General features: G+C 39.5%; 1 protein-coding gene across 2 annotated transcripts; it reads right to left on the bottom strand.

Moving 5' to 3' along the window:
* Positions 1–331: 331 nt before the first annotated feature.
* Positions 332–26,049, bottom strand: fah (fumarylacetoacetate hydrolase (fumarylacetoacetase)). Of its 2 annotated transcripts, none has more exons than XM_029454690.1 (14): positions 25,845–26,049; positions 18,516–18,626; positions 16,680–16,801; positions 15,879–15,928; positions 15,263–15,353; positions 13,800–13,897; positions 12,285–12,337; positions 11,983–12,082; positions 6,077–6,207; positions 4,894–4,969; positions 3,527–3,573; positions 2,459–2,560; positions 1,876–1,993; positions 332–773 (listed from the first exon to the last, which is right to left on the bottom strand). In XM_029454690.1, the coding sequence occupies exons 2-14, from the start codon at positions 18,561–18,563 to the stop codon at positions 697–699; spliced, it is 1,113 nt and encodes a 370-aa protein (XP_029310550.1). In that variant the 5' UTR covers positions 18,564–18,626; positions 25,845–26,049; the 3' UTR covers positions 332–696. The 2 variants fall into 2 exon arrangements, with proteins under 2 accessions (XP_029310550.1, XP_029310540.1); XM_029454680.1 differs by lacking the exon at positions 25,845–26,049 and adding an exon at positions 18,929–19,084.
* Positions 26,050–27,473: the final 1,424 nt, after the last annotated feature.

Here is a 27,473-nt window from a genome sequence, read left to right as displayed (position 1 = left end):
TTGAGGAGCCTTAATTATTAATATTTTCTCTACGTAATACATTGACTATGGATTAGTACCTCATACAACCACACTTCAAACTAAGTATTATTGTTCATTGATGCTGTTGCAGCAATGTGTCTGATTCTGCTTAGTTTCAACATCTTCAAACTCTGAAACTATGACACAGCATTTAAAGTTTTAAAGAGAAAAATTGGTCTGAAACTAAATTACTTGAGAAGCATATTTTTTACAGGAGAGAAGAAGAAGTTCTGAATCGAGCTGTGATTAGACCACAGACATGCACAGTAAGTCTATAGAAAAAAAGAGAAGACAGATAGATACACAGTGATCATTTTATAAATGGATGATTTTATTATAAATCAGGAGCTAACATATAAAACATCAATAACACTGATCCTGGTATAGCAGTAATACTTTGACGTAATGTTTGAGCATCCCTCTACTGGATTTCTATAACAAGATACAACTTTACAGAACACTGAGTCTACATCGACTGAATCTGACAAAAGCTCATCAATTATTTACTAAAGCCGGAAACATGTAAGAGAACATTTTATGTGTTTGTGTGTGTGTGAGCATATTTTTTGGTTGTAATCCTCTTCATTAATGGATAGTAAAGCAGGTTGAGATACTGTAAGTGTGTAAGTTTGTATTTATTTATGCTCTACAAAAAGATGCCCACTTAAATAACAGTTAAGGTTGCAAGGCAGGGAGAATGGTTCCCATGCAGGGTCCAAAGCCCACCCTGTATCCATCTCCTTGACAGTAACCTAGACAGGAAAAGATGGGACATTACATTACAAACATATGATTATGGACATGATAATCAGTATAATTAGATTATGTAAAGTCATCCGAAATCAAAGTCATGTCTTTTTTGAGTCAAACATTTTTAAATTTATTGTTAACATTTTTATTATTGAAAGAAAGAAAAACAAAATCCTCTGAGGCCCGTCAGAAACATTACTTCACTCTCAAAGCCTGAGTGGATGGACCTGTGTTTGATCGACTGTTCAGGGAGGGGCATGGAGAGGCAATAAACAAACAACACTAACTGTAGTGTGCATGCAAAGGACAAAGTGTGTTTAGTTAGCTGTGTATAAAAGAATAACCTCATCACACAATTTGGCTAAAAGCTTTTTTGTGAGTATTTTTGAGCATTAAACATTTTAATTAAGTCTAGAGTAGAGATGACAAGAAATGTGGGGACAGATGTGTAACATGCAACAACTACAAAATGAATTTGCTGCAGAACACTGCAGAAAGAATCAAAGAAAGATGGACTGCATTGCTAAACACTATGAAAAAATAACCCCATATGATATATTCGTCAAGTCTGGAGTGACTCGATTTGGGTTTGGAGACGACGCATTTGAACTGAAACTCTGCGTTACAAGGTAGGGTTGTAGAATTTGAAAATGTATGGCATTTACTAGTCAGGGATGATGAAAGATGCATTTGAGTTGCATTGTAGGACATGTAGGATCCAGAAGTTTTGGATTTTGACCATAAGGGACCTAAAGTCAGGATATATCTCTTCCTTTGCATATATTCATGGTTTATAAATCAGTAAACAGACAATTGAAAGACGTGAAAAGCATTTTCCAGAAAGCGCAAATGGGTAAGAGAGGTGAAACCAGATTTTACCATTACTAGAATTGTTTTATTTTTTACTACAAAATGTTATTCCTGTAGTGTATTTTACACCAACAATATCAATAATTATCAATAATGAAATAAAACCTGCTGTTTTTGTTTTGAAAGCTAATTTTGAATAATAACTACTTTATATGTTTCCAGTGAATTATCCAGTTAACTGGCTAATGTGTTGAAGGTTCAGTCTAACGGTTAGACGGTTAGTTAGACTCTAACCTGTGATGGTGACTTCATCTCCATCCTTTAGGAAAGTTCTGGTTTCTCCCCCTCCCAGATCGATGCTCTTAGATCCCCTCCATGACAGCTCTAGCATGGAACCAAAACTCTCTGGATCCTGTTGGGATACAGTACAGTACACACAGTATGAGCATTGTACACTACAAATGTACTGAATATGTAAAACACAAGAGATGATAGACAATCTGTTTGCCGATAATAACACGAAACTGAATAAATCGTTGTTAAATTAAAGTTTATACATTTTATTGGATAATAGTATTTTTTGAATTGATCAGATCTTTGCTTGAAAAAAAATATATAATTTATTATTTGTTTTAAACTAGAGATCACCAAAATCCATAGATTGGGGCTTTAATTCAATATTTTCAAGATCTGTCTTAGAGTACTATTTAGCATTCAGTTCAACATTATAACCATGAAATGTCAGGCCTGACTAGACAATGAGGCCTCATGGCATAGAATATTTTTTAAAAAACACCCCTTTTAACACAATTAAAAGAAAATCCATTTCAACTAGTATGTATCAAGTACTAAGCATACTGTCCATGCAGACACTCACAGGTCCACTAATGGTACCAGAAGCAAGCAGGTCTCCTGGTCTGACGTTGCAACCATTGACTGTGTGATGGGTAAGTTGCTGCTTCATGGTCCAGTACATGTACTAGAGATAGAGACACAAATGGTTGAATGTGAGTGAAGAGAGGCAGACTGCAAGACTTCATACTGCGTCACCATTTGCATAAAGGAGGCTGTCTGTCATACCTGCCTCTGCAGTCTGGTGATGCTTTGAGCAATGAGTCTGCACCAACAACAACATTTTTGCTAAAACTGCACAAGGTGTTTTTTTTAATACTGATGGTCATAGTGGAGGCATTTTAACTTATTAACCGATAGTTATTGTAATAAGATATAGATGATAAAACTACCCAGAAAAGTTAAGGTTTTTTTGCAGATGTAAACAAATTACTAAAACCCTCAAAACAGTGTATATATTTACTTGCATGATATCACTTGATAAAGGGTTAGGGTTAGGGTTAGTTAATAAAAATAGTTTATTTGCATAGTTGTATTGTGACGGACATTTTTTTATCATTTTATAGGCTAAACGATTAATCCATTAATTGAAAAGGTAATCAACAAATTATTTGATAATGAACATAATCGTTTGTTGCAGTTCTTTTATTATCGTTCAGTAACACAAAGAAATCTGTGCAGCAAATATTTACAGTTCCCCTCAAAACTGCCTCTTCTGAATGAAATAATAAAGTTATTATTTCTTGTTTTTCATCCTTAAATTTTGAGGTGTATATATATGTATGTATTGTTTGGGGTTGATGTATGTTGATATATGTGTTATATTTATGATCGTGTTGATGTTTGCTTAATAAACTTTTAAGTAATTAGTGACATTTGTATAACTGTCTGGTTAACTTCATATTACCAATTGTTCTACCTGCAAGGAAATATGGGCTTAAAAAAGGTAAATTTGCAGCCAAAAACATTACCACTTACATAACATAACATAACCACTACCACAGCCAAACGCTTGAAGACCACTTTCACAAAGTTCAAGTCAAGTGATGTCACAGTGGCATAGTGGATCTGGCTCAGCACACACGGTTGTTACCTTAAAGTTTGACTTGCAGATGGTTGCTGCCTCTGCCATGCCCTGTGCTTAAGAGCAAAAAGAAGAAAGTTACTTCTATTGAAAGAGACATCTACTTCATAACATATTACAGTACTCCTGACACATAGTATACATAGTTACAGCAGAAGTGGAATCAAGGCTTCAAACACCATGACCATGGTACTGTGTAATTCAGCCATGTTGAGTACTGACTCTCCCCGCTTCGTCCAGTCTGTAATACAACTTTAGTTCCTCTCGAGGTGATAGTGAGTCACTGTAGTGCCAGTCTGCCCTCAGTATAGAGGGAGAAGAAGAGGAGCTGCACTCAATGGCTTATCAATACTATGTCCAATGTATGTGTCTTGATTTTTGGATAAAATTCAAAGTGTCAGGTACATGAAACATCTGCTACGGGCGGAGAGCAGTTGGCTGTCCCGGGAGACGGACATAGCTTCAGTTAGCAGTTAGCACTTGAGTTGCTGCCGCCACTATGTCCATTATATACAGTCTATGAACCTAACAAGTACAGTAGTTGTGTTGCCTTACCAAGTGTTGAGTTTTCGTTTTGTTTTGTTTCAATTTGTGTTTGTTAACCACATTTTTTTTTAAATGCGACCGTAATCCTGGAGAAAATGTTTTTCTTGAAAGTATGATCCCTTTTTATTCAGTACATTAAACTAGCCAACAATACTGTATATAAAATGGTTAAATTCACTCCACCTTGATCAACTACATCATGAAAATGCTGCCTATGTATTAATTCATCAGAAATAGTTATAATAACAGTGACAGAGTACTGGTGCTTTGGATGTAAATGTTGCTAATGACACTTACTGTATGTACTCTTAATTAACTAAAATGTTGAATGCAGGGCTTTTACTTGTAGTTTTTGTATGTTTGTGCTGCTTCTTTTAATTAAGAAAAAGATCTGAATAATTATTCCACTTCAGTTTCAGTCAGTAAAAGCAGCCCAACACAAAGTACAGGAAAATAATACTTCACATTTTCATCATAAAATCTCGATTAGAAAATGATCCTTCTCCACATCTCTGCTCGTAACATTGTTCATTCAATCGTGATACGTATGTGTGTGTGGGAGGCATGGGAAGCACTCAGAAGTGGTACAGATGGTAAAATATTAAGCAACATTAATGAGAGAGATGGAGAAAAATATACAGAGAGAGAGTATGGAAAAGGGAGACATACAAATAATTAAATGGTGACTCATTGCCACCTCAGGGCTTTTACAGATGAGAAATGTGTGTGTCTGTTTGTATGTGTGAGAGAGTGTGTTCAACTACATACAGTATAAATACACAGGGAAACCATTAGAGCTGAATGGATGATAGTCACTCTGTGTACAGTACCTTTAAGTGACACAAACAGGTTAATGTTGAGAGTGTAAGCATCAGGGTGTTGCAGGTAGGGGAGGGGCTGTGGATCCTGCAGAAAGAGCAGAAACAAGAAAAAACGAGGAGGAGGTGTCAATTGTGGTATGGCAGGTACCTTGGAATCAGGTTTTTAAAAATAAACAAATACAAATAAGAAATATATTTTATTTGTATTGCCTTAAAATGTATCATTTGTACTCAACAAATCTTCCCTGGGTAAATTAATGTTGCACGTTTTGTACGTGTGTGTGTTTGTGACCATGTAGTAGTAATGCGTAATTTGTATTCTGTGAATATAAGTAAGGGAACTTGCTTGTTCCTCCATTAATATGATAATATTAATATTATGAATTTATTAATATTATTTATTTATTTCATATAAATACACTTTTTCTCAACTTCTCAGAGAACACAGATGTGTGTGATATGTTTTGAATGTGATGAAAGTTTTGAACATGAGCAAATATTTACTGAAACACATCCGAAAAAAATCCAGGTGTTTATAAATTAATAAAAATAAATGAATATATCATTGACATGAATAGGTGCCAAATGCACATTTAAAGTTACTTCATTTAAGACACGAAAGGGGAGGGAAGATTAAATCATGCCTACATGTGTGTTGACTCAGCAGAGATAACATTAAGTTAATCTACAGGAGATAAAAAATGTTTGAGAGCATTACAGAATGCCTGAGAGCCTTACCAAAAATATTCCATTATACTTTATTGTTGTATTTTGAATTGCCACCTAGTGCCATTTTGTGTTTTACCTTTCCATAAAAAAGACATTTCCAACATAAATTAGTGCATAGAAATTCACCAGATTTTCCTTGGGGAGGACCCCCAGTTTAAAAAACCTACTGCCTTGATAGTAGGGCCTTGTTGTCATGTCGCATTGCCATACCTGTGCTTTTGCTGAAACAACGCTCCTGCTTAAGTAGTAGAGAGACAAAACATTTATTGTATGTCCTGAAGGTGACACAAGAGTAAGGGGCATGTAATGACCAATCCAAAGATCTCCAATGTAATAGTCTGATCATAGGCGGCGGGTGAGGCTAGGAAGGCTAATATTTGACCAACTATCATACTTGTTTTGATGACCACTGAGAACAACATTATTATGTTTATAACAGCAGTTCCAGGACTCTTGTACTAACCTGGATGGGGTTGGGCTCTGCAAAGGGTAACAGCGCATCCATTGGGATGACCCAGGGTGAAATCGTTGTTCCGAAATTCTTCCCCAGGAAAGGACCAAGAGGAACATACTCCCATGCCTGGATGTCCCTGGCTGAGAATAAACAAAATATTACATCATAAGTAGGCAGGTTATGCTTCTGTAATAGTAACTAGCTACTGTCGTGCATGGAGTCCACAGACTAGGAATTGTGGTGACTTGAATCTGCAAAAACTAAACTAAATCTAAATGAAAACAATGACATAGCTCTGTTTTCCATTACCTTGCAGACAGCTTAGGCTAATGAACATCTGGTCCTGTGATAGGTGACATTTCTCATAATCACAACACTTAGATAGGAAATACAGAACTATATTAATATTCTCTTTTTGTGTAAACATATATATTTTTTTAAAGATTTATATTTATAAAATTCAAGATAAACCTAGTAGCTACATCATGAAATCTCCACTTTTGCCTACGAAAGGTTTTACAACCACCAAGGATAATTCTTGTAAGTGCACATCTGCTACGTTTCCATTCTCCAACAAACATTAGCCTCTGCTTTGCAACAGATAGAGCTTTCCTGCATTATATTTGATGCTATGGTGTATTTTAGATCATTATTATTTCTGAGTCACTGTTGTAATGTGTTGATTCGTATTAAACAATACTGATATTGCTATTACTAGGCTTTCACCTCAGTTAAAAATGGATAACTATTGCTTTCAGTGTCATTATTCCAGTTTTATAGCAAATCAGTAATGGAAAACAATATCTTGCTATATTCATTGTATTTTAACTAGGAGATACTTAAACCAGCATGAATAGGATGGAAGATGTAACTGAGGTTTGGTACAGACTGACATTGGCTTTGGCTGGAACATATATCGGCAGTTTGCACTGCAGGATGGCCAACCTGTCTTAGTGTACAAACAAATGCACATTAAACCATCTGATACTGCAAACAGATTCACAATGCATAGCCCTAATAATTAGAATTTTGGTAATCTGCAAAGTTAGATAGACAAAGTTGTTTTTTATCCAACTAAGAAGATTACCAGTTACCAGTATTAATGTTTGTGTAAAAGGAACATTTTACTGTGGATATTGTGAAGTAAATTACTCCTGATTGTATTAATCCACACTTGAAAGACTATCATAAGTATTTGTCTACCTCAATCAATATGTATTTCTGCACTATTATGCATTTTCTGCACTGTATGTATTAAAAGTGTAATATTGAATGTAAGAGCAATAGGAACACTTCCCCTTTAAGAGAACAGGTCAACAAACCATCACTTCCTGACTCTGCTGACGGAGGAGCGTGATGGCGCCAACGGGGACCAGTGAGGAGAAGGACAACGCCTACTCCATGTGTTAGATGTGATGTTTTACAACTCTTTGTCACACTTTGAGCGGAGCCGTCAGACATGCAACCTGGGGGTTTCTTAGGCATTGAGTCTGTGGAAACGGCGATGCGATTTGTGTCCTCAGCTGAGAGTATTTTCTATGTTTGACTTATCACGTTAATAAATATATCGATTTAACTAGAAGATTGCGGTTTTGATTCGACATTCAAGCTCCGAGTTCTTCATCTTTTTCCGCCATTAATATCAACCATCATCTTTGTCATACTAAACAAAGCAGTAGACCCTGCATATACCTTGAAATAATTCCCAATGTCGGTCCAGTTTCTCAAATCCAAGTTAATCGAGGATGAGTTAAAAGTCAAGTCGGAAGTCCATTTATGTGTGAAGCTTACAACTTGACTATAAGTCACCAACTCCAGAACTGAAAGAGCAGGGACAGCTGTTAAATAGACTGGAGCTGTAAGCCTGCTCATGTTTCATACCGTTTCTCACCTTTTGAAGCTGAATTTCACAGTATTCTTTACATCATCATAGTAGTTAGTATCAAATAAGACATAAGAGGATAGGGTCACCCGTAGAAGAAAAAAGACATTAGATTGTTCTGATTATATGAATATTTTTGTTGGAATGCTGCTTTAAATTGACTTCTGATGGCAGATTGAGGAATCCGTTGGCAGGCTACAGACTGAGGCAGCAGTAAAGAGGGGATATTAGAGACAATGACAGTCAGAGAGCAACAGCACTATGCATGTCCTCTCCAGAGATTACCAGCTGAATCAATTATTCATTAACCCACTAATGTTTTGATGAGGACTGCCATTTCATTTAAAATCATTTCGCTTACACTAAATCTGAAGTGGCATCAACATGTGTAATGAAGAGCTAAATTAAGGAAAAATTGTGCTTCTAAGTGAAATCTCACTGCTAATTAGAGCTGTTGGTTTAATAATAATAATAATAATAATAAATTGTATTTATAAAGCGTCGTTCAAAGCTAAAAGCAATCTCAAGGCGCTAAAATGCAGGACAAAAACAAAAACAAAAACAACAACAGACATAAGATTTTACGGAAAGGCTTTTGTGAAAAGAAAGGTTTTTAGGCTCTTCTTGAAGGAGTCGGTGGCCTGTGGAGCCCTCAGGTGTTCTCGGAGGGAATTCCAGAAGTGAGGAGCGGCTGAGCAGAAGGCCTGATCGCCCATGGTGCGGAGCTTGGTCCTGGGGGGGTGGAGCAAAGTTTTTTTAGAGGAGCGGAGGTTGCGTGTGGAGGTTTGTTGGGGGAGGAGTTCCTTGAGGTACGGAGGAGCATTTCCATGTATGCACTGATGGGTGAGTAGGGAGATTTTGTATTCGATCCTGAATGCGACAGGAAGCCAGTGGAGGGAGTGAGAATGGGTGTGATGTGGTTATATTTTCGCACCCTCATCAGGATCCTAGTGGCGCTGTTCTGAATGTATTGTAGCTTCTGAAGGCTCCCGCTTGAAATCCCGATGAGGAGAGTGTTGCAGTAGTCCAACCTTGAGGAGACAAAGGCGTCCAGATGTCGACAGTGGGGCTGCATGTGGTATCGGGTCGGTTTTTATATATAGCTGTGTGTCATCAGCGTAGCAATGGAATGGTATTCCATGCTGGCTGATGACACGGCCAAGGGGCAGAGTGTAGAGGGTGGGGCCAAGAACCGACCCTTGAAGGACACCACAGGTTACTGGGTGTATCTGCGAACTTGCACCTCCCAAGGATACATATTCTGTTCTTCCAGAGAGGTAGGACTGGAACCAACTCAGAGCGGAGTTAGAGAGTCTGGTGGTGTAGTGGAGGCGCTGAAGGAGGATATGATGGTCGACCGTGTCGAACGCTGCAGTCAGATCCAGGAGGATGAGGAGAGATGGGGAGCCAGCGTCAGCCGCCATCAGCAGGTCGTTTGTGACCCTGACCAGAGCTGTTTTGGTGCTGTGGGCGGAATGGAAACCGGACTGGAATTTCTCAAAGTGGCTTTGAGATGGTCCTGAAGCTGGGCTGCAACTTTTTCCAATACCTTTGATAAAAATGGCAGGTTGGAGATGGGCCTGTAGTTGGTGAGGACATCTGGGTATAAGGTGGGTTTTTTGAGAAGAGGTCTGATGACGGCAGTTTTTAGAGAAGATGGGACATGACCAGTCTGGAGCGACAGGTTGATGACTTTGGTGATCAGGGGACTTAGAGCACAAATTTTGGATTTTACCAGGGCTGTGGGAAAAGGGTCCAGTGCGCGGGTGGAAGGTTTCATCCTGCGGATGACGTCCTTAACCTCTTGCTGAGAGATCTCCAAGAAGACGCGAAGAGGCGGGAAAATCCCAGGCTGTGGGTTGACAACAGGGACAGACTGAGCGGAGGAGCTGGAGAGAAAAGAGCGGATGGTGTCGACTTTAGTCTTGAAGAAAGTAATAAAGCTATTGCACTGCTCTTCTGTGGTGTCGGTGTGTGAAAGAGTTTGTGGCCTGAGGAGATGACTTATGGTGGAGAACAACTGCTTGGAGTTTTCAGGGTTTTTATTGATGATATTGGAGTAGAACTGTGTCCGTGCGTTTCTGAGTGACTCTGAGTAAGCTTTTTAGTGTTCTTGAAAGGCTAATCTATGAACACTGAGTCCAGATTTTGTGAAACGCCTCTCCAGTAAACGTCCAGCTGCCTTCATGTTCCGTAGCTCTGAAGTGAACCAGGGGGCTGAGCGTGAGAAGGTGACTGTCCGAGTGTTCACCGGAGCTTGGAGATCCAGGATATTGCTTCTATTGTAGAAATCCACTGATTCACTGACTGTTGTGAAGTTTGCAGAGGGGATTTGCTGGAGGTCCAACGTCATGATGTCTGTGTTGATGTTTTTAAAATTTCTGAAATGAATTGGCATTTGGGCTTGCTCTGGTGAGACAATTTCAACTCCATTGAGATGACCTTGTGATCAGACACTCCCAGATCGTACACCAACAGATTTTTAATGGGGACTGAGTCAGTGATGACCAGGTCGAGCGTGTGCCCCCCGGTGTGTGTGGGGACATCAACATGTTGTTTTAGGTTGAGAATGTCCAGTAGTTATAAGAACTCAGCTGCAGGGTGGCGGGAAGGGGTGTCGACGTGAATGTTCAAATCCCCAAGTATGACAGTATTTGCAGATGTGGTACAGAGTGAAGTGAGAAGTTAATTTATCTCTGAGATGAAGGCCGGGTTTGGCTTGGGTGGGCGGTAGATGAGGAGAATAGTCATGGGGAAGGGGGGTTTTCATTTAAATGCAAGGCATTCAAATGAGGACAGGTCAGGCAATTTGAGGTCACTGCGGTGTATTATGGCTAAGCCGCCACCGCGACCAGTACCACCGTACTGGTTACCTTTCTCCAGGTAATTATAGCCAGGAGGGCAGGCTTCATCTAGGGCAAAATAGGCCTCAGGCTGATGCCAGGTCTCAGTAAGACACATGCAGTCAATCCCCTTGTCTTGGATGTGATCATGTATGAGGCAGGAATTTTTTGGGAGAGATTGTGCGTTAAATAGTTCTATTTTGAGGCTTGATGGAGTGGTTGACTGTAGAGGCAGGAGTAGGCTGAATTCCACTCCACGTTTTCTGTCCCACTTGGTGTGTAGCGATCTCACGGTGTTTCCCGGGCTACTAACACCGAGCACGTCAGTCCTCTGATGATGTGGCAGACGTGCGACAGTGGTCCAGATGGAAGGAATGGATGACACAAGCGTCTGTGGGTGTAATGAGGTCTGCGTAGGAGAAGTTGTTTGATGGCTGAGATGCACATTGGAGTTGTGTGGTGGTTGAGACTCAGCAGTTGCGGGATGGAATACGTGGACATCATGCCGGTTGCCACAGGTTTTAGTATGGGGCTAGCCGTTAGCCATGGACAGAGATGGAGAACTGTTAGGCAAGGCAAGATGATTAGCCGTAGCATGGCAGGAGGAGAAGAAGCAGGGAGAAGCAGTCCGTTTCCAAGCAGTAGTTTAGCCGGCAAGCTAGTTGACGGCTAGCTGTGGAGTCTAATCGCACTGGGACAGCTGAAGGGCTGTCCAGGGGATACCTCACATTAGCGGTGATGAAACAGTGGTGGACGTATTGTGGCCCACTGGCAACAGGAAGCTGACCGTAGGAGCTGACTGGCTCGTTGGAAGCCAACAGACTGCTAGATAGCCAGCTAGCGTTTGTTGTCCGGGAGCTGTCGATAGCAGTGGAAAGTGCCAGCAAGAGGTAGCAGCGGTTATCCAAACATGGTTTGTAATTCAGTAGAAATGCAGTCAGCAAAAGATATAAGTTAGATGTTTAAAGGTAACATCTAACAACAACAACAACAACCGACTTAAACTAGAACTAGCAGGAGGAGAAGCGGCGAACAAGCAGCGCAAGCGTCCTCTCTCTCCAGGATCGGTGACTGGGTATGCTGATAGGAATTTTCCATGACAGGTTTGCCAGGATGTGTCAGGGAACCATAAAACTATCGACAAGACACAAGGATGATGTTGGTGTGATGTGTTGTGCAGAGGCTCTTACCACTCCAGTCATTCATGAGTACCATGCCAAAGATGTGTTCATGGGCTTTGTTGATGGGAATGGGCTCCCCGAGCTGATTCCCTCTTCCAACAAAGAAGGCCTTATCAGAATAAAGAAGAAATATAACAGTAGTGAAATACTGATATTTTGCAACATTGACTATAAAACAGACAAAAGGCAACAGAGACGGGCAACTTTGGCCCCTTCACCAGGACAATCTGATTTTGAAATTAGGTTATTTCAACATCTATTCAAACATGACAAGCATACAGTTGATTAGATTAAGTAAACACTGTAATCACCATCTCTAGCTCAATATCCACCTGCTTAGACGGGCCAAACACTGGAGGTTTTGCTAAGAGGAAGGAAAAAGCAAGAATGGTTATCAGCTGTAAGAGAACCTGTGTATATTTATTATTCGAGGAAAACAATTACATTTAGGGGCTAAAGCTGCATTCATTTATCTTTTTGGCTGCTTAAGTGTAGCAGAACAAGCAATAAACATATAATATACAGTGTTTACCAATGCTGCTGGAATACTACCTAACTCCAGGTTTCCTCTATGGTTATTACCAGAGAGGTATTATTATGGTAATTAAAATCAAATTAATGTAGGAATATACAACATACACACACAATTAAAATATGACACATCCAGCAAACACAGTGCATCATTCATTTGGAGTTGTGTTTGTGTCCACACAATGAATGTTAGTTCAATGTTCCTTTTACCTATTGTTTGGTCTCCACCAACTCCAACAACAACACAATATCTGTCTCTGTAGCTGCTAAGTGCTCCACTATGTTCACCTGCTAGCTCGTTGATAACTTTGTCTGACCGCTGTTTGGTGCTGGCAGAAATTGGGTGTCTGTGGCTCAGTAGAGCAGGTCGTCCACTAATCACAGGGTTGGCTGCTTTAAGCAAAAAGCTCTCAAAACCCACCTACCACCATTTAAATGTATCATATTTAAAAACCTTGCATCTCTAAGATCTTAAGTAATTAGTTACTAAGAAACACAGCCTTATTATAAATAAATTAATGTTTGTTTGTTTACATTGTAATTTTGAAAGGGTTTATAAGCCTAATAGTTTGGAGATTGGTTACAATCCAACACACCAAATCTGCCACCATATCTGAAAACTGGAACATCATCTGACACAAGGTGTTGAAATGTTATCATCATGCAAATTAGATGCAGTGTTTCTCTAGCCCTTTACAATTGCTGAGTGCAAGCTTTTCCTGCAACTCTCTGATCTCTACTTAAAGCTGACCTGGTGTGCATTACTGCTGCTTTGATATAGGAAACAAATTAATCTAGATTCTTCCCCTTTTCTTAAAGGGGGAAGATTTTACAGCTTCATCAAATCTGCATCAGCATTGGTTGGACCTGAAGACTACAAATTTCAATATGGAAAAAATCTGTGGGTGTGTTAGAAAGAAGAGAGATTGTTAGACCTCTGTAGTCGGCTTCTCATCTCTGTTTGAGGCATTAGAGGCTTGAGGCTACGATCTCCAACTGAACTGTTGGCAGTCGACGTGCATTGTCAATGTAATAGGTTTAGGACAAAGGATGAAGAAAATGTGTAAAAAAAACAATATCTGGTTATGTTGCTTCGATTTTGATGCCTTCGTTTTTAAAAGTCTCTCAATGTTTTAGGAATGCAATGCAGGCAAGTACTCTTTTAGGGTTTGTCGGGTTGTCACCATCAGTCTTAAATATGTGTTTGTAACAAACTCACTTCTACATGCCCACAACTGGTGATTAGGGTTTTGTTCTGTGGTGTCTATTTTTTCTATCTGATGTAAGGATCTTACTCTGATCAGGTCTCATCTGGCCTGAGGGGCGGCGGATGGGGGTCTTGGAAACAACCACTGATGATGCTCTACCGTGGTATCCCACTGGAAGCCTCAACCTGCATAACACAATACAGAATGTTAGCATAATAGTAACCACAGTAGGGAAATAAAGTTTAGTTTGTACGGTACATTGGACGATGTGCCTGGATCATTGTAAGTTTATAACTGTATATTTTGTATATTATATTTATATATTTTGAATAGAAATACATTTCACTGAACAGAGATGATATTTTTGATTGCAGCAGGAAATAGGTTATTAAAACCATTCAGTTCATTATCCATCCATCCATCCATCGCTTATCCGGGGTCGGGTCGCGGGGGCAGCAGCTCCAGTAGGGAACCCCACATTTCCCTTTTCCGGGTAACATACGCCAGCTCCGACTGGGGGATCCCGAGGCGTTCCCAGGCCAGTGAGGAGACATAATCTCTCCACCGAGTCCTGGGTCTTCCCCGGGGTCTCTTCCCAGCTGGACGTGCCTGGAACACCTCCCTAGGGAGGCGACCAGGTGGCATCCTTACTAGATGTCCGAACCACCTCAACTGGCTCCTTTCAACGCAAAGGAGCAACGGCTCTACTTCTAGTCTCTCCCGGATGGCTGAGCTTCTCACCCTATCTCTACGGGAGACGCCAGCCACCCGCCTGAGAAAACCCATTTTGGCCATTTGTATGACCCAGCCTTTGTGACTATAGGTGAGGGTAGGAACGAAGATCGACCGGTAGATAGAGAGCTTTGCCTTCTGGCTCGGCTCTCTTTTCTTATCATATGTTATATATTATTATAATGACGATGAGCATGTAAAGATGTCCAAATACTACCCAGGTGATCTCTGGGAAGTGAAGTGCAGAAATGTCACAGCAATGAGTGCTTAGAATCAAAGATAGAACTTTACGGAGGCAAGTAAATAAAAATATTGCTGTGTTTCTGTTTTTTCTCTCTGCCATGAAACTTCTACTGTAGGTGAAAAATATTATTAGAAAGAACCAAAAAAAAGTAAATGAAGATATTCCAACCCAATAGTGGTCTCCAATAGTGGTAATACATATATTCAAAAACATGAGACATGAGGAGCAGGCTCGCCAATCATCTGCTTCACCACAGTGCAGTGTGTCAAAGTCAGAGGAAAACAGAGATGCCCCAGCCACCTCAGCATTCCTCCTGACTACAAATGAAGGCTGTCTGTGCTGTGTGACTGAGGCATGCTAGAGCTCTGCTGCGGTCTTTAAATGTACACTGATGTTCTGGGGCCCAATTCAATTAGGGAAACCTTGTAGTTTCCACCCACATATAACTGTTGCACAGAGCCTTGAACATTTTTTCTTCAACCTGTCAGTATCTGCCCCAAGTGGAATGTATTAACCTTTTGTAAGTTCTACCAATAGCCGTAAGTGTTCACTCATGGTTTGATTGATAGTGTACCAGTTTGGCATCAGAGCATTCTCCTTCCCCCGGAACATGGTGCCAACGTTGGTGGCGTGATCTCTGGAGGAGTAGAAGTCAGTGTAATCGCCTATGAAAAACAGATAAGACAATTCATAAGAGGAACAGGCTAAAAAATAGTCATATCTATTGCCTGTACCCTTCTTTTATTAGGGAAGTCAATCAGAACAAACCTGACTAAATGAGCCAAGTCATTAGAAATAGAAATGTAACATGTGTTTAAACAGTGCCCCCTGGTGCTGATGAGCCTCAAATCCATTTAACAACTTTTCTTTTTGGTGGCAATGGCCAAAATACTGACACAATAACTAGGGTTTAAAAAGCATAAATTAATTAAACACATCTGACAATTGTACTAACATCAACAACAACGTACAATTGTACTAATTAATATTGTTGAAAAAATAGGCAAAACTATCAAGTAAAAGCCATCAGTGTGTCTCAAACAAATGCATCATTCAGGATGTGTGATGGGACGTCAAGGAGCGGGTAACATCTCTGAGTGGATGCCACCCTGTGGCCCGATGAAGGAGTGGACTTTGATTAAACAAACAGCTCTGATAACTGTGGGTTTTGACCCTCAGGAAATGCTCACCAATGTCTGCAGGAAGGTGCATGGTGGCTGTACTCTGATGGACAAATGCTCTGTAGAGACAAGGACAGAAAAACAAAAATATTTGATTAAGGCTACAAGCCTTTTGGAGCTGTAAAATAAGACTGGGTTCCCACTCTTCAAGAAATAATTTTCCAGAACATTTCAAGGGTCAATGACCACATATAAATTCAGCTAAGTGATACTAGTTATCCAGGATCACCAACTCAGTGAAGCAAAGGAGCAAAGCAAAGCGAGGAAGATCAGGTTGAATTCGATGTTCATCTGATCTAAGGACATTGGACAACAGTTACATTGTGAGGGTTTGAGACCTGTAACTAACTTACTAACTAGCTGCTAGCTAACTAAATATATAACTAAGTTGTTGCACAAAAGACAACCCTTGTTTTTCAGAAGATATTACTTGTCTTAGTAATCTTTCAGGGCTATGACTGTAAAGGTGAATTACAGAATTACAGGATATGCAGTAACCATGTTAGGATTTGACTATGAATATTGAATAGTTCATATTTTGAGCTGATACTAAACATCTTTAGACCAAAATATTCACAAATCAAAATATAATTAAACACACTTTAATATTGTCAGGATTGATACATTTCTGGAAAAGCATTAAGACAACATAACTGAAACTCTCCTTTGTAGCCTAGAATGACCATTATAATTTTATTATTTCTTTCTATTGTATTTTAATAAAATAAGCACACAAAGCAATAGTCTGATAAATGCTATGTAAGCCTGTGTACTACCAGATGTCTGCATCTACAGACCACACAGACTGACCTGCTCCGAAGGCTGACATCATCTCTTAGAGTGTTCTCATTGGCTGACAGCAACCCCTGCAAAGTCCTCCTAGCCTCCCTCCAGGACTCAAAACCAAGAGCCATGAAAGCATTCAGTGTGGGCTTGTAGGGCGACACAGATAACAATTCAGAAATGATACATAGAGCACCCCTTCCTATAACCAGTTGAGATATCTCTACAATGCAAAATAAACTGGAGTGACAAAACATAAGTAAGACCACAAGCCATGTGTTGATAATATACAGATTATGTTTTGCAAAAGCATATAGACTACTGTAAAACTGGATGAGGAGTCCAAATATGGCTGCCCATTCCTACCAATTAAAGCTGCTCACCCAGCACATACTGTATACTGTATCTTTCTATTGCCTGTTGCCACTGTTAAAGTTTACGTGTGGATCATGAATCGTGGCCTACGTTTATATATATATATATATATTTTAATCACACCATCAGTTCCGTCACATGGATGTCGTATTTTTACTATGTTGTTTATCCTGTACACACGTCATCTACTGCACGTCTGTGCGTCCTGGGAGAGGGATCCCTCCTCAGTTGCTCTCCCTGAAGTTTCTAACATTTTCCCCCTTTAATTGTGAGGTTACTTTTAGGGAGTTTTTCCTTGTGTGGTGCGAGAGTCTAAGGACAGAGGGGGTCGTATCCTGTACAGTCTGTAAAGCCCACGGAGACAAATATGTAATTTGTGATAGTGGGCTATATAAATACATTTGATTTGATTTGATTTGAATTAGATCATGATCATTGCCGTGAAAATGTATCATATAGTCTTCTGGTAATATTTTCTATAAAGTTGTTGTTTGGCCTTACAGTCACTAACCCTGTGTTTTCTCACAGTTGTAATACATGTCTGATGTCCCTGTGTCTGCCAGCATTTGACAGACAGTAAGGCACCACTTTGACCATTGTTAGGCAATCAGCAGACTGATGTTAACAGTCGCAATTATCATGTGTCATGTCTCTGTGCCTTTTCTTCCTATTTGGTAGACATAAATGTGTATTACCTGATCCTGCCATGCAACTCTACTGTATAAATGACTTGTATTTCTGTATACTCAGTGTCATATACTTGTAGAACATGTGGCTACAGGTTATCTGTCCTTTCAACTGAAAACGATTGATTGTGTTAAACACTTTTGACTCTTTATTAAATAGCACCAAAGCTGTAACTTCTATATTTTTTAATTACCACCACAATCATTAGAGTTCATAAGATTTCACCTTGGCTGACCTGCACACATGATTAACACCAAGATAATATCTATTTATCTGTGTAGCTTTTAAATATATCAGACTCAATGGTTGTGATTTATCAAAGCATTAGTTTTGAAGAATGTATGATGCTCTGGAGTATTTTCATTGGTCTTCAACTGTTTTTTTTCTAATAGATGTGCTTGGCTAATCTGTCTGTACTTAAGCTTAAGGGTCATGTGACCTACAGTTCCAAGTTTGGCCAATAAATAAAAATTGTCTCAAGTGTTTATGCTGCCCCTGGTGACTTCATTTTCACTCCTACATCTACCTGACCTGTGGAATATAAATGAATACATTTACTTAAGTATTGTACTGCCGTGTAATTTCGAGGTATTTGTTTTTTACTTAGTACTTAAGAACAGAACATCTACAGAAAGGGGACTCACTAGACTTTCTTTTGAAAGGTCCTATTAGCATACTGTAGTAAGATAATACTACTAGTTTGTTACGATGATGTTGCACAGTGCATGTGATTCATGTCAGGTAAAATGTAAACTGACTTATGGTGCCTCTTCTCTAATAACAATTAATGATTAAACGTACCTGGTCAAAAACATCCTGGTGTTTGGAAATCACAGAGCCTCGAAACATAGACTTTATTACACTGAGGTCCAGTATCTGGTCACCAATGGCAACACCAATGCGACGTTTGGGCTGGGGAAATAAAACACAGTCTGACATAACTACAGATGATACACAATACATTGCCATCTAGCAAGGTTCTAAATCTGTTCTTACATGTTTTCAATATTTCATCCAGCAAGGCAATTCAACATTCACTTCAGAGTACACTTCTGAGAGCTCAGTACACTTCAGAGAGCTCTGATTGTGACTACACATCATCCTTTTCCTCACAGACCTTTATGTAAATATGCTATTTTGAAAACCATGACCAGAAGTACTCAGACAGCCACTTTATCTGTTTGTAAACCAAGTAATAACCAAACTGCACTTACATTGTCAGATGTGGAGAATATTCCATAAGGGAGGTTGTGGAAGGAGAAATCAGATGATGCATCTACTTTTATAAAAGACATCTTCTCTCTGGCTGTGGTATTCTATTCAACTCTACTGAGTTACTGAGTGACTGAGCTGCAGCAGTAAGAGCTTCCAGATGTGTAACTTTGGACAGGCCCGCCCGCCTCCACTGCAGGGCCAATCACATGCTGCCTCTAGTATCCACCCTAATCCAGACCTCTGGAAGCTAATGCAAACCAGCCTGCTAAATGACTAAGCAAAATTGTAGTCAAGGTTCTGATCAGCCTCATCTGTTTTGAGGAAAAGTTGAGAGAAAAGGGCAGATTCTTACATGCTTAATGTAACAGTAGTTAATGAGAAAAAAACATAATTCAACATTTAAACATGAAGATGGAGACTAGCAATAGTTTAAGGAAAACCGAAATGTAAAAACAGGGGATAAGTATAAGGTATAAAAGGTATAACATGAAGGTTTTAAAAAGGAAATAAGAATGATTAAACATTAAATGTGTAGTTTAAGAAATAAAATAATGATGAAAGTTTAAATCAGGCTCTGTTTAAAATAAATAGGAGTCAATGCTTAATCAACATAAACTAATTTAATATGTAGTTAATATCAAGAGTACTCAATTATAATGGTGTATGACAACAACATGTGTAAGGAGGGACATGGCATTTAAGAAACTGTAATTTAAGGAAATATTTGTAGTTTTTGAGATGTAATGTCTGTATGATCACTGGTAGTTATTTTCCAAACACACAACATAATCGCTGCATCCGTTTCAAAAAAGCAATATTATATTGTTGCGTTTTTAGTTTGATTGAAAACTTCTCTCCAACCCATTACAAGGCACAAACACATATGAGGGGGAACAATAACTACAGATGGTTTTGTCCTTAGATTTAATAATAATAATAATACATTTTATTTATAAGCGCACATTTCATTAAACTCAAAGTGCTACAGAGTAAAAATGATGAGCAAAATATACATTTAAAAAATAAAATAAAAACATTTGATAGACAGACAAGACAACACTTTAAAATGGTTAAAGTCCAACAAAATGCTCTGTTAAAAAGATGCGTTTTCAGGTCTGTTTTAAAAGCATCCACAGTCTGTGGCGTCCTCAGATGTTCAGGGAGAGCATTCCACAGTCTGGGAGCGGCAGAGCAGAAGGCGCGATCTCCCATGGTTTTGAGCTTGGTCATGGGGCGAAGGAGGAGGTTAGCCTTTACAGAACTTAGGTTTCTTGTGGAGGTTTGTGGGGTGAGCAGTTCTGAGGTAGGATGGAGCATTTCCGTGAATGCACTGATGGGTGTACAGGGAGATTTTCTAATCAATCCTGAGTGAGACCGGGAGCCAGTGGAGTGTTTTGAGTATAGGTGTGATGTGTTCGTACTTTCGCACTCTCATCAGGATCCTAGCAGCGCTGTTCTAGATGTATTGCAGCTTCTGGATGTTTTTGCTAGAAATCCCGATGAGAAGTGCGTTGCAGTAGTCAAGTCTGGAGGAGACAAATGCATGGACAAGCTTTTCAGCATCTGACAGAGAGAGTGTGGGGCGGAGTTTGGCAATATTTTTGAGGTGGTAGAAGGAGTTCTTGTATGTTTGTTTGATGTGGGCCTCAAAGGTCAGGTGAGGATCCATTTTAACACCCAGATTTGTGACTGTTGATGAGAGTGGAATGTTCTGACCGGAGAAGGTGATGCAGGTTATGGAGGAGGACTGGACCTGATGTGGGGTGCCAACTAGAAGGGCTTCGGTTTTAGTGCCGTTTAATTGGAGGAAATTGTGCTTCATCCACACCTCTATCTCCTCCAGGCAGGTGGCTAATGTGGATGATGGCAGAGGTGCAGAGGGGGTTGGGTTAGTTCTGATGTAGAGTTGTGTGTCATCAGCATAACAATAGAACGATGTTCCATGCCGGTTGATGACACGACCAAGGGGGGACATGTAGATGGTGAAAAGAGTAGCATTTATTTGGACAAAAACAGAACAAACAGACCAAGGGACATCAGAGGTAAGGTGAAATATTTGACATTGTTTAAAATAGGAAATGTTAAAAGAAAAACGAAAAGGCAGGGTTACATTGCAATATTAAAACAAAATAAATGTATAGTGAATAAATAATTTCAGGTTCAATTAGATTTCCAGCTTTTCCAGTATTTTTCACATTTTTTAGTTTCATGTCTGAGAGAATAAGTAAATCGTTCCATAACTATTAATCTATGTCTATCCATTCAGGGATTGTTGTAGAGCAGGGGTGTCGAAACTTTTTTCACTGAGGGCCACATGCAGAAAAATATATGAAGGGCTGGGCCACTCACTCGAGGTGAGGTATATTGCCTTAAAAAAAATCTATCAAATGCAGGTGGATTATGCTTGATAATTGAATATGCTCAAGGAGGGGGGGGGGGCAGCCATCACAGCTTTCTATTAATGAGGTTTCATTTAATTTGTTACAATATGGGTTTGCAGCTCATTCTCAAAACAGGAGCCTCAGATTGCTTTTTAGTCAGGATGGTGATCCTCCTTCACATCCCTGTATAAAAAGGGGGGGGGGGATATCTCAAGCTTGTTAAAAAAATAAGTTATTGGGCTCGTCAACACATCAACTAACGTTGGTTAGAAAATGTTATCAACTTTAATTGACTGAATTTATTGAAAAATTGACCTTACATAAATACTGTGTAATATATGTTTTAACTCTCCTATAATGGGAACAGCGTTGCACTCAGTGGGAGCAGTGATGCTGCGCTTTGGACTGAAGGATGCTAAAGCTCAGGAGTAAGTTTGGTGTTTGAGATACGAAGGACATCACAGAGATGCTGTCGGTCAATTTGGTTCTCAATCTGCTTTTGTTCAGAGAAAATGTTTGCTCACATATATGAGCCGAACAGACTCCTCATTCTATGTGTGTGGCATCTCATCAGAGGAAACTTTTCCAAGCTCTGGTAGAAGTTGGGGAGGGAGAGAAGCTGATGTTGATTCTTCAGGGAATAATCGTATATAATTATTATTATTATTATTATTATTATAATATAAGTTCTAGTTGCAGACTCTCTTAAACTTCTTCTGCATTGATCAGCTCGATTTCTTTCTCAATGATAGAAAAATCTTGGAAGTGCTGACTGAATTCTGTCATGAGAGACGTGATCACAGACACACATTTCCCCATGTTATCAGAAAGCTTGGACTTTGGAAAAGCACATTTCGGACAGCGTGGGGAAGTGCGCAACATTGAACGTCTCAAAGAGTCGGAGCTTCACACAGAATGCTTTCATGTCTAAAAATGCCAGGTCTGCCAAACATGGAGGGTCACTCAGCTCGTGAAGAGGTCGATCCTTCTCTTTCAAAAACAGATACATTTTTGATCTCAGGGAATAAAACTGCTGCAGCATGGAGCTGCGACATCAGAATGGTGGAGTGCGTCCCCGTATTAAGCATCGACATCAGACAGGAAAGCTTGAAATGATCTGTGGTAAAGTCCTCGTGCTCGAATTATGTTGTGCCCTTTAGACTCCTAAGACCAAGAAGCTCTTCCGTAACGCAAAAGTTATTGTCAACTCCCTGCAAAAACAATTAATAGCTGTGCGGTGTCTGTCGCATCTGTGCTCTCATCACATGCAATCAGTAAAAATCTAAAGCACAAGCTTTATCTGACACTTGATGTTTTAAGTTAGCTGACAAGTCAAAACTGTGTTTCTGTGTTAGAACTAAGAAGTACAAAACATTCAAGCGCAAGTTTCTGTCTGGGCCTTATTCCATTATACTTTTAGAATTTGCTGCAGGCCAATTAAAAATGGACCACGGGCCGCAGTTGGCCCGCGGGTCGTAGTTTGAACACCCCTGTTGTACAGTCTTTACACAGACATTCCCTAATTATTGCTTTTTTACTATCTGCTATTAGTATTTGTAGTTCATGACATTTGTAGAGGGATTTCAGTTGCAGTTCAGTTTAATGCAAACAACCCAAATATCAAAAGATAATTTGAAAGAGCTGACATCAGCATCGTTATCTATTATGTAGTAATATAGCAATCTTTTCACTTTTTATGTTTGTAAAGGATTACATCAACTGTATCATACAAATAGGAATTGATTTGAAAGACTTGAAGGACACTTTCTAATTAAGGAATCAACTAATTGAAACACATTTCAGTGAGATTCAGATATAGACGACAGAGCGTAAATGCAAATACAATCAGACCTGAATCAGTTCAACAGAGCCAGGCTTTAGCTGCTTTTACAAAGCCAGAAACTTCAGAAGGGTCAAATTATTGGCCTGCATCAAGCAAAGAAAAAAACTAAGGAGATTGCTAAAACTACTAAAATCGGGTTAAGAACTGTTAATCACATTATTAAAACCTGGAAAGATAGTGGTGAACCATCATCTTCGAGGAAGAAATGTGGTTGGAAAAAACTGTTGAATGATCGTGATCGGAGATCACTTAAACGTTTGGTGAAATCATATCATAAGAAATCAACTGTAGAACTCACGGCTATGTTTAAGTAAGTGAAAGTAAGAATATTTCCACACGCACAATGCGAAGGGAACTCAAGGGATTGTGACTAAACAGCTGTGTAGCCATAAGAAAACCACTGATGAGTGGGGTAATCGAAAAAAAAAGGCTTCAATTTGCTAGGGAGTATAAAGATCGGACTCATCAGGGAGAGAGCAGAGCCTGAGTCTCCCCTCTTGGAGGGTGTAAAGCAGTGTTTCTCAAACTTTTTCAGACCAAGGACCACTTAACCAATAAAAAAAAAACACTCACGGACCACCTAACTTCCCAAATATCCAAAAACGATAGGCCTGCTTACCACTCCAACAATATATTACAAATGACAGTGTCATGTCCTGCCAGATTATTTAATGTTATGCCATGTATTTATGTTATAGTTTAGTTCATGTTCAGTCTCAGGTCACGTTAAGTTACAGTCACGCTTTATTGCTGAGTGTGTGAGTGAACCTCAGCAAGATACACAAAATGCACCACATTTAGTACGACAAACTTACGCTGTGGATTTTCAAAAAGAAAATACAGTAACACTATGGTTGCAGGTCCAAGTTTAACATGAATTTAACAATAAACACAAGTTAATTATTAAATGTAGCATAAATGTACCTTACAAAACACAGCAAATTTGCCTCATTCCCGATATCAGTCGACTCGTCCAGTTGCAGTGTGAAAACCTGGCTTTGGCGTAAACGTGTGATCAGCTGATCTTTCACATTTTCAGCCATGGCTGTTATTCGCCGTTGGACAGTGTCATTGGAGAGGGGACCCTGTTAATTTTGTCTCTTGCTTTCTCCCCAAACAATAAATTAGTCATGATCTTGGCAGCTGGTTTGACTATATTATCACCTACCGAATGAGGTTTACCTGTTTTTGCAATGAGAAGGGATACCCTGTATGATGCCTCTGTAGCCTTCGCATTTTCCCCCAGTGAAAAAAACTGTGATGGCGACTTTGTCATTTGTTTCTTGAGTTCATCACGTTTTCTCTCAAAAACACTTAAAGGTTTCCCAATGTAATCTTTGTGTTTGCTCTCAAAATGTCGCTTGAGCTTGACTGGTTTCATAGCCTCGTTCGCCAACGACTCGTAGCACAAAACACAGTGTGGATTGGGATCATCTTCATCTCCAGTCCAAAAAAATCCAAATCTTATGTAGTCGCTGTGATCTTTTCTTTTCACTTTAGCGCTGGACTTTCCACGTTCAAGCCGAATTTCACAGCTTTCAGCCAGGTTGTGGTTACACGGCGAACCGTTCTCCTGGGACTCAGTAACGCACACAAAATTACTTGTTGTTGCTGCTGAAGCACTTGAAGCTGCTGAATCACCTGCATCAGGACGATGCACCTTGCCTGTCGCGTCAGATTGTTCATTTAATTTTCTTTTAACTGACCCTGTCTTTAGCCATCGATCCATTTTGTCAGATAACAAAACGAACCTACGCAGCTGCGTAGGTTAATTTTACGATCTAAGATCTACACATAGCTGCGTAACTAGGCTACATCTATGCTACACTCTATACTAGTCATTTTTAAACAGTTTGAGAAACACTTTGAACTTATAATAAATTAATTTCAAACGTGACATTTTACCAATATACTCAGGACCACTCTTTGAGAAAGACTGGTGTAGAGGAGGATCTAGTGGTTCACTGTGTCAAACGCAGCAGAAAGGTCAAGAAGGATGACGACTCAAGTGTTTATGAGGAGAAGCTGCTCTAGCAGCATTATGTTCCTCAGTGACTGGCGAGGAGGGCAGTCTCAGTTGAGTGGCCCGCCTTGAAACCAGATTGGTGCGGATCGAGAAGGTAGTTCGGGTGAAGGTAAGACGAGAGGTGATTAAAGACTGCATGTTCAAGTGTTTTGGAAAGAAATGAAAGAAGAGAGACAGGTCTGTAGTTAATAATAATAATAATAATAATAATAATAATAATAATAATAATAATAATAATAATAATAATAATAAATTGTATTTATAAAGCGCCTTTCAAAGCTAAAAGCAATCTCAAGGCACTAAAAGTTGTTCACTTCAGAGGGGTCAAGTGAGGGTTTCTGTAAAGAGTCTACGAAATGATATTTCGTGAGTGTTATTGGGCTTGGTATATGATAGAGGTTGCATTTCTATTGTGAAATGTGCCACATATATATATTTTTATTATTGATGTATTCTTAAAACCTCTTAGAGTGTGCGGGCCCAGCAGGTGTTTTATTGCGCCTGTACATGGACATTTTTGAATTCTGAATTGTTTTAAATATTTTTGGAAAGCTTAGAATCTCGTCTATTTTAATATGGAGATGAAAATCACAACAGCGGTACAATCAGCTCCTCAAACTAGCAAGTACACTCAAAATAAAAATCATAACTTTGAGCCAACTTACCTATAAAGCCTCATAAATATCCTCTTTTCAGCAATATTTTTGAAAAAGACGCTCCTAAGGCATTGCCACGTTCGTTTCCGGGAAAAAGATGTCCACTGTGAACATCGTCACATAGATAAAAATCCATGAACAGGTGTTGCAATCTGTGAAATAAACTGATCGTCATAATTTAATATCTCGTAAACTCATCACGGTACAGATACTTCCTGGTTTTAGCGCGGGCTCTCAGCATTAGATTGACACTTCATTTGAGCCAATCGGAGCTTCGATGGGTCTTTTACAACCTTCATGAGCCAATGAGTGTCAACTTCATAAGAAAGTGCCCACCCACGTCTTTTGTTACAGACTGACCCTGGAACAGCTCAGCGTCCTGGTGGCGCGCGCATCGTAAAGGAAATGTGCGCCTCTTTTGTTAGATGCGTCACTTCCCATGGTTTGTTTTTTCAAAATAACATTTATTTCCAAAATAATATTTATTATTTATTGTACAAAAAAAATACAAAAAAGCATAAAAATATTAGAAAAAAAATGTCTTTATACTTCACTTACTCTGTGTGATTACTACTAACGGGTAATATAATAGTTATTTATAAATATTATGTTGTTTTTTTTATCAATAAATATTATAATATGTACAGTACATGTACATATTGCACAGTTGGTGTACGCCTGGTGTTACTCTTAGACGAACTTGTCTAATAAATTAAGTTTTTATCCCTTTTTATCTGAAATTTGGTGGTGAACTTGATAACACTTGGTTCTATGTTTCTATTGTGTATTTCAGCTCGGGACTACCAGCTATACCCATCTTCAGACATCTTTGTCAACAACAAACTTCAGACGGAGTGTATTTTCTTTAAATTCAGTATATTCAGACCACTATTACTCAGTGCCAGAAGCACTTGGAGTGATTCTTCACTGTTTTGCAAGAACAATAAGAGAGTTATCTTTTGAATGAGACCAAAATCATGCAGCTGGTGCAAATGGTTGAAGAGCAGCTTTCAATTTACTTTGGGTATGTCTGTAGGTATTTTCGGAAAAATTCGCCCGTTTCCTAAGAGGTTAATAAATCACGATCATAACAGCATAAAAATGACTTACGCTGACAACAATCGGTCGCTGCGCTGGGAACATCCACTTCGGCAATGTTCGGGCGATGACGTCACAAGTAGAACACAGCCGCCAGTGTTTGTCTGCGTTGAAGCGTCCAGCAAAGACTGATGTCAATTATCATGAGAAATAATGGACAACAATAGATTGCCAAGAATACTTGGCAAGCAATGTATTGTATGGGGATGTGGGGCCATCTCCAAATCTAGCTTTCTGTGGCCAAAAGATGATAAAATGTCGCGTTTATGGACAAGACAAGTGCGTCGATGAAACCGACGATTTGTAGGCAGCACTTTGAGAGATCATGTTTCGAACAAACTATGCTCGCCAAGGAAATGAGATTCAAAAAGAATTTAAAACTGAACGCAGATGCTGTGCCTACAATACTGCCAAGACCCCAGCCAGCACAAGCCTGCACGCCGACTCAAACATGTCCGCCGTTGCAAAGTCCTCCACTCAAGAGACGACGAAATGCATTCGCCAAAAGGCAGAGAGCGAAGGTAAGCCGTGCTACTGTTT

This window comes from Cottoperca gobio, chromosome 3 (assembly GCF_900634415.1).
Source record: "Cottoperca gobio chromosome 3, fCotGob3.1, whole genome shotgun sequence".
NCBI lineage: Eukaryota > Metazoa > Chordata > Actinopteri > Perciformes > Bovichtidae > Cottoperca > Cottoperca gobio.
This window is presented reverse-complemented; position numbering and strand designations above follow the sequence as displayed.

Excerpts from the sequence above, each read along its gene's own strand:
- fah (XM_029454680.1), bottom strand. The coding sequence starts at position 19,009 with ATGTCTTTTATAAAAGTAGATGCATCATCTGATTTCTCCTTCCACAAC. Across the intron at positions 18,627-18,928 it reads TATTCTCCACATCTGACAAT|CCCAAACGTCGCATTGGTGT; the intron begins GTAAGTGCAGTT and ends TTATTTCCCCAG. Across the intron at positions 16,802-18,515 it reads ACCAGGATGTTTTTGACCAG|CCCACACTGAATGCTTTCAT; the intron begins GTACGTTTAATC and ends TCGCCCTACAAG.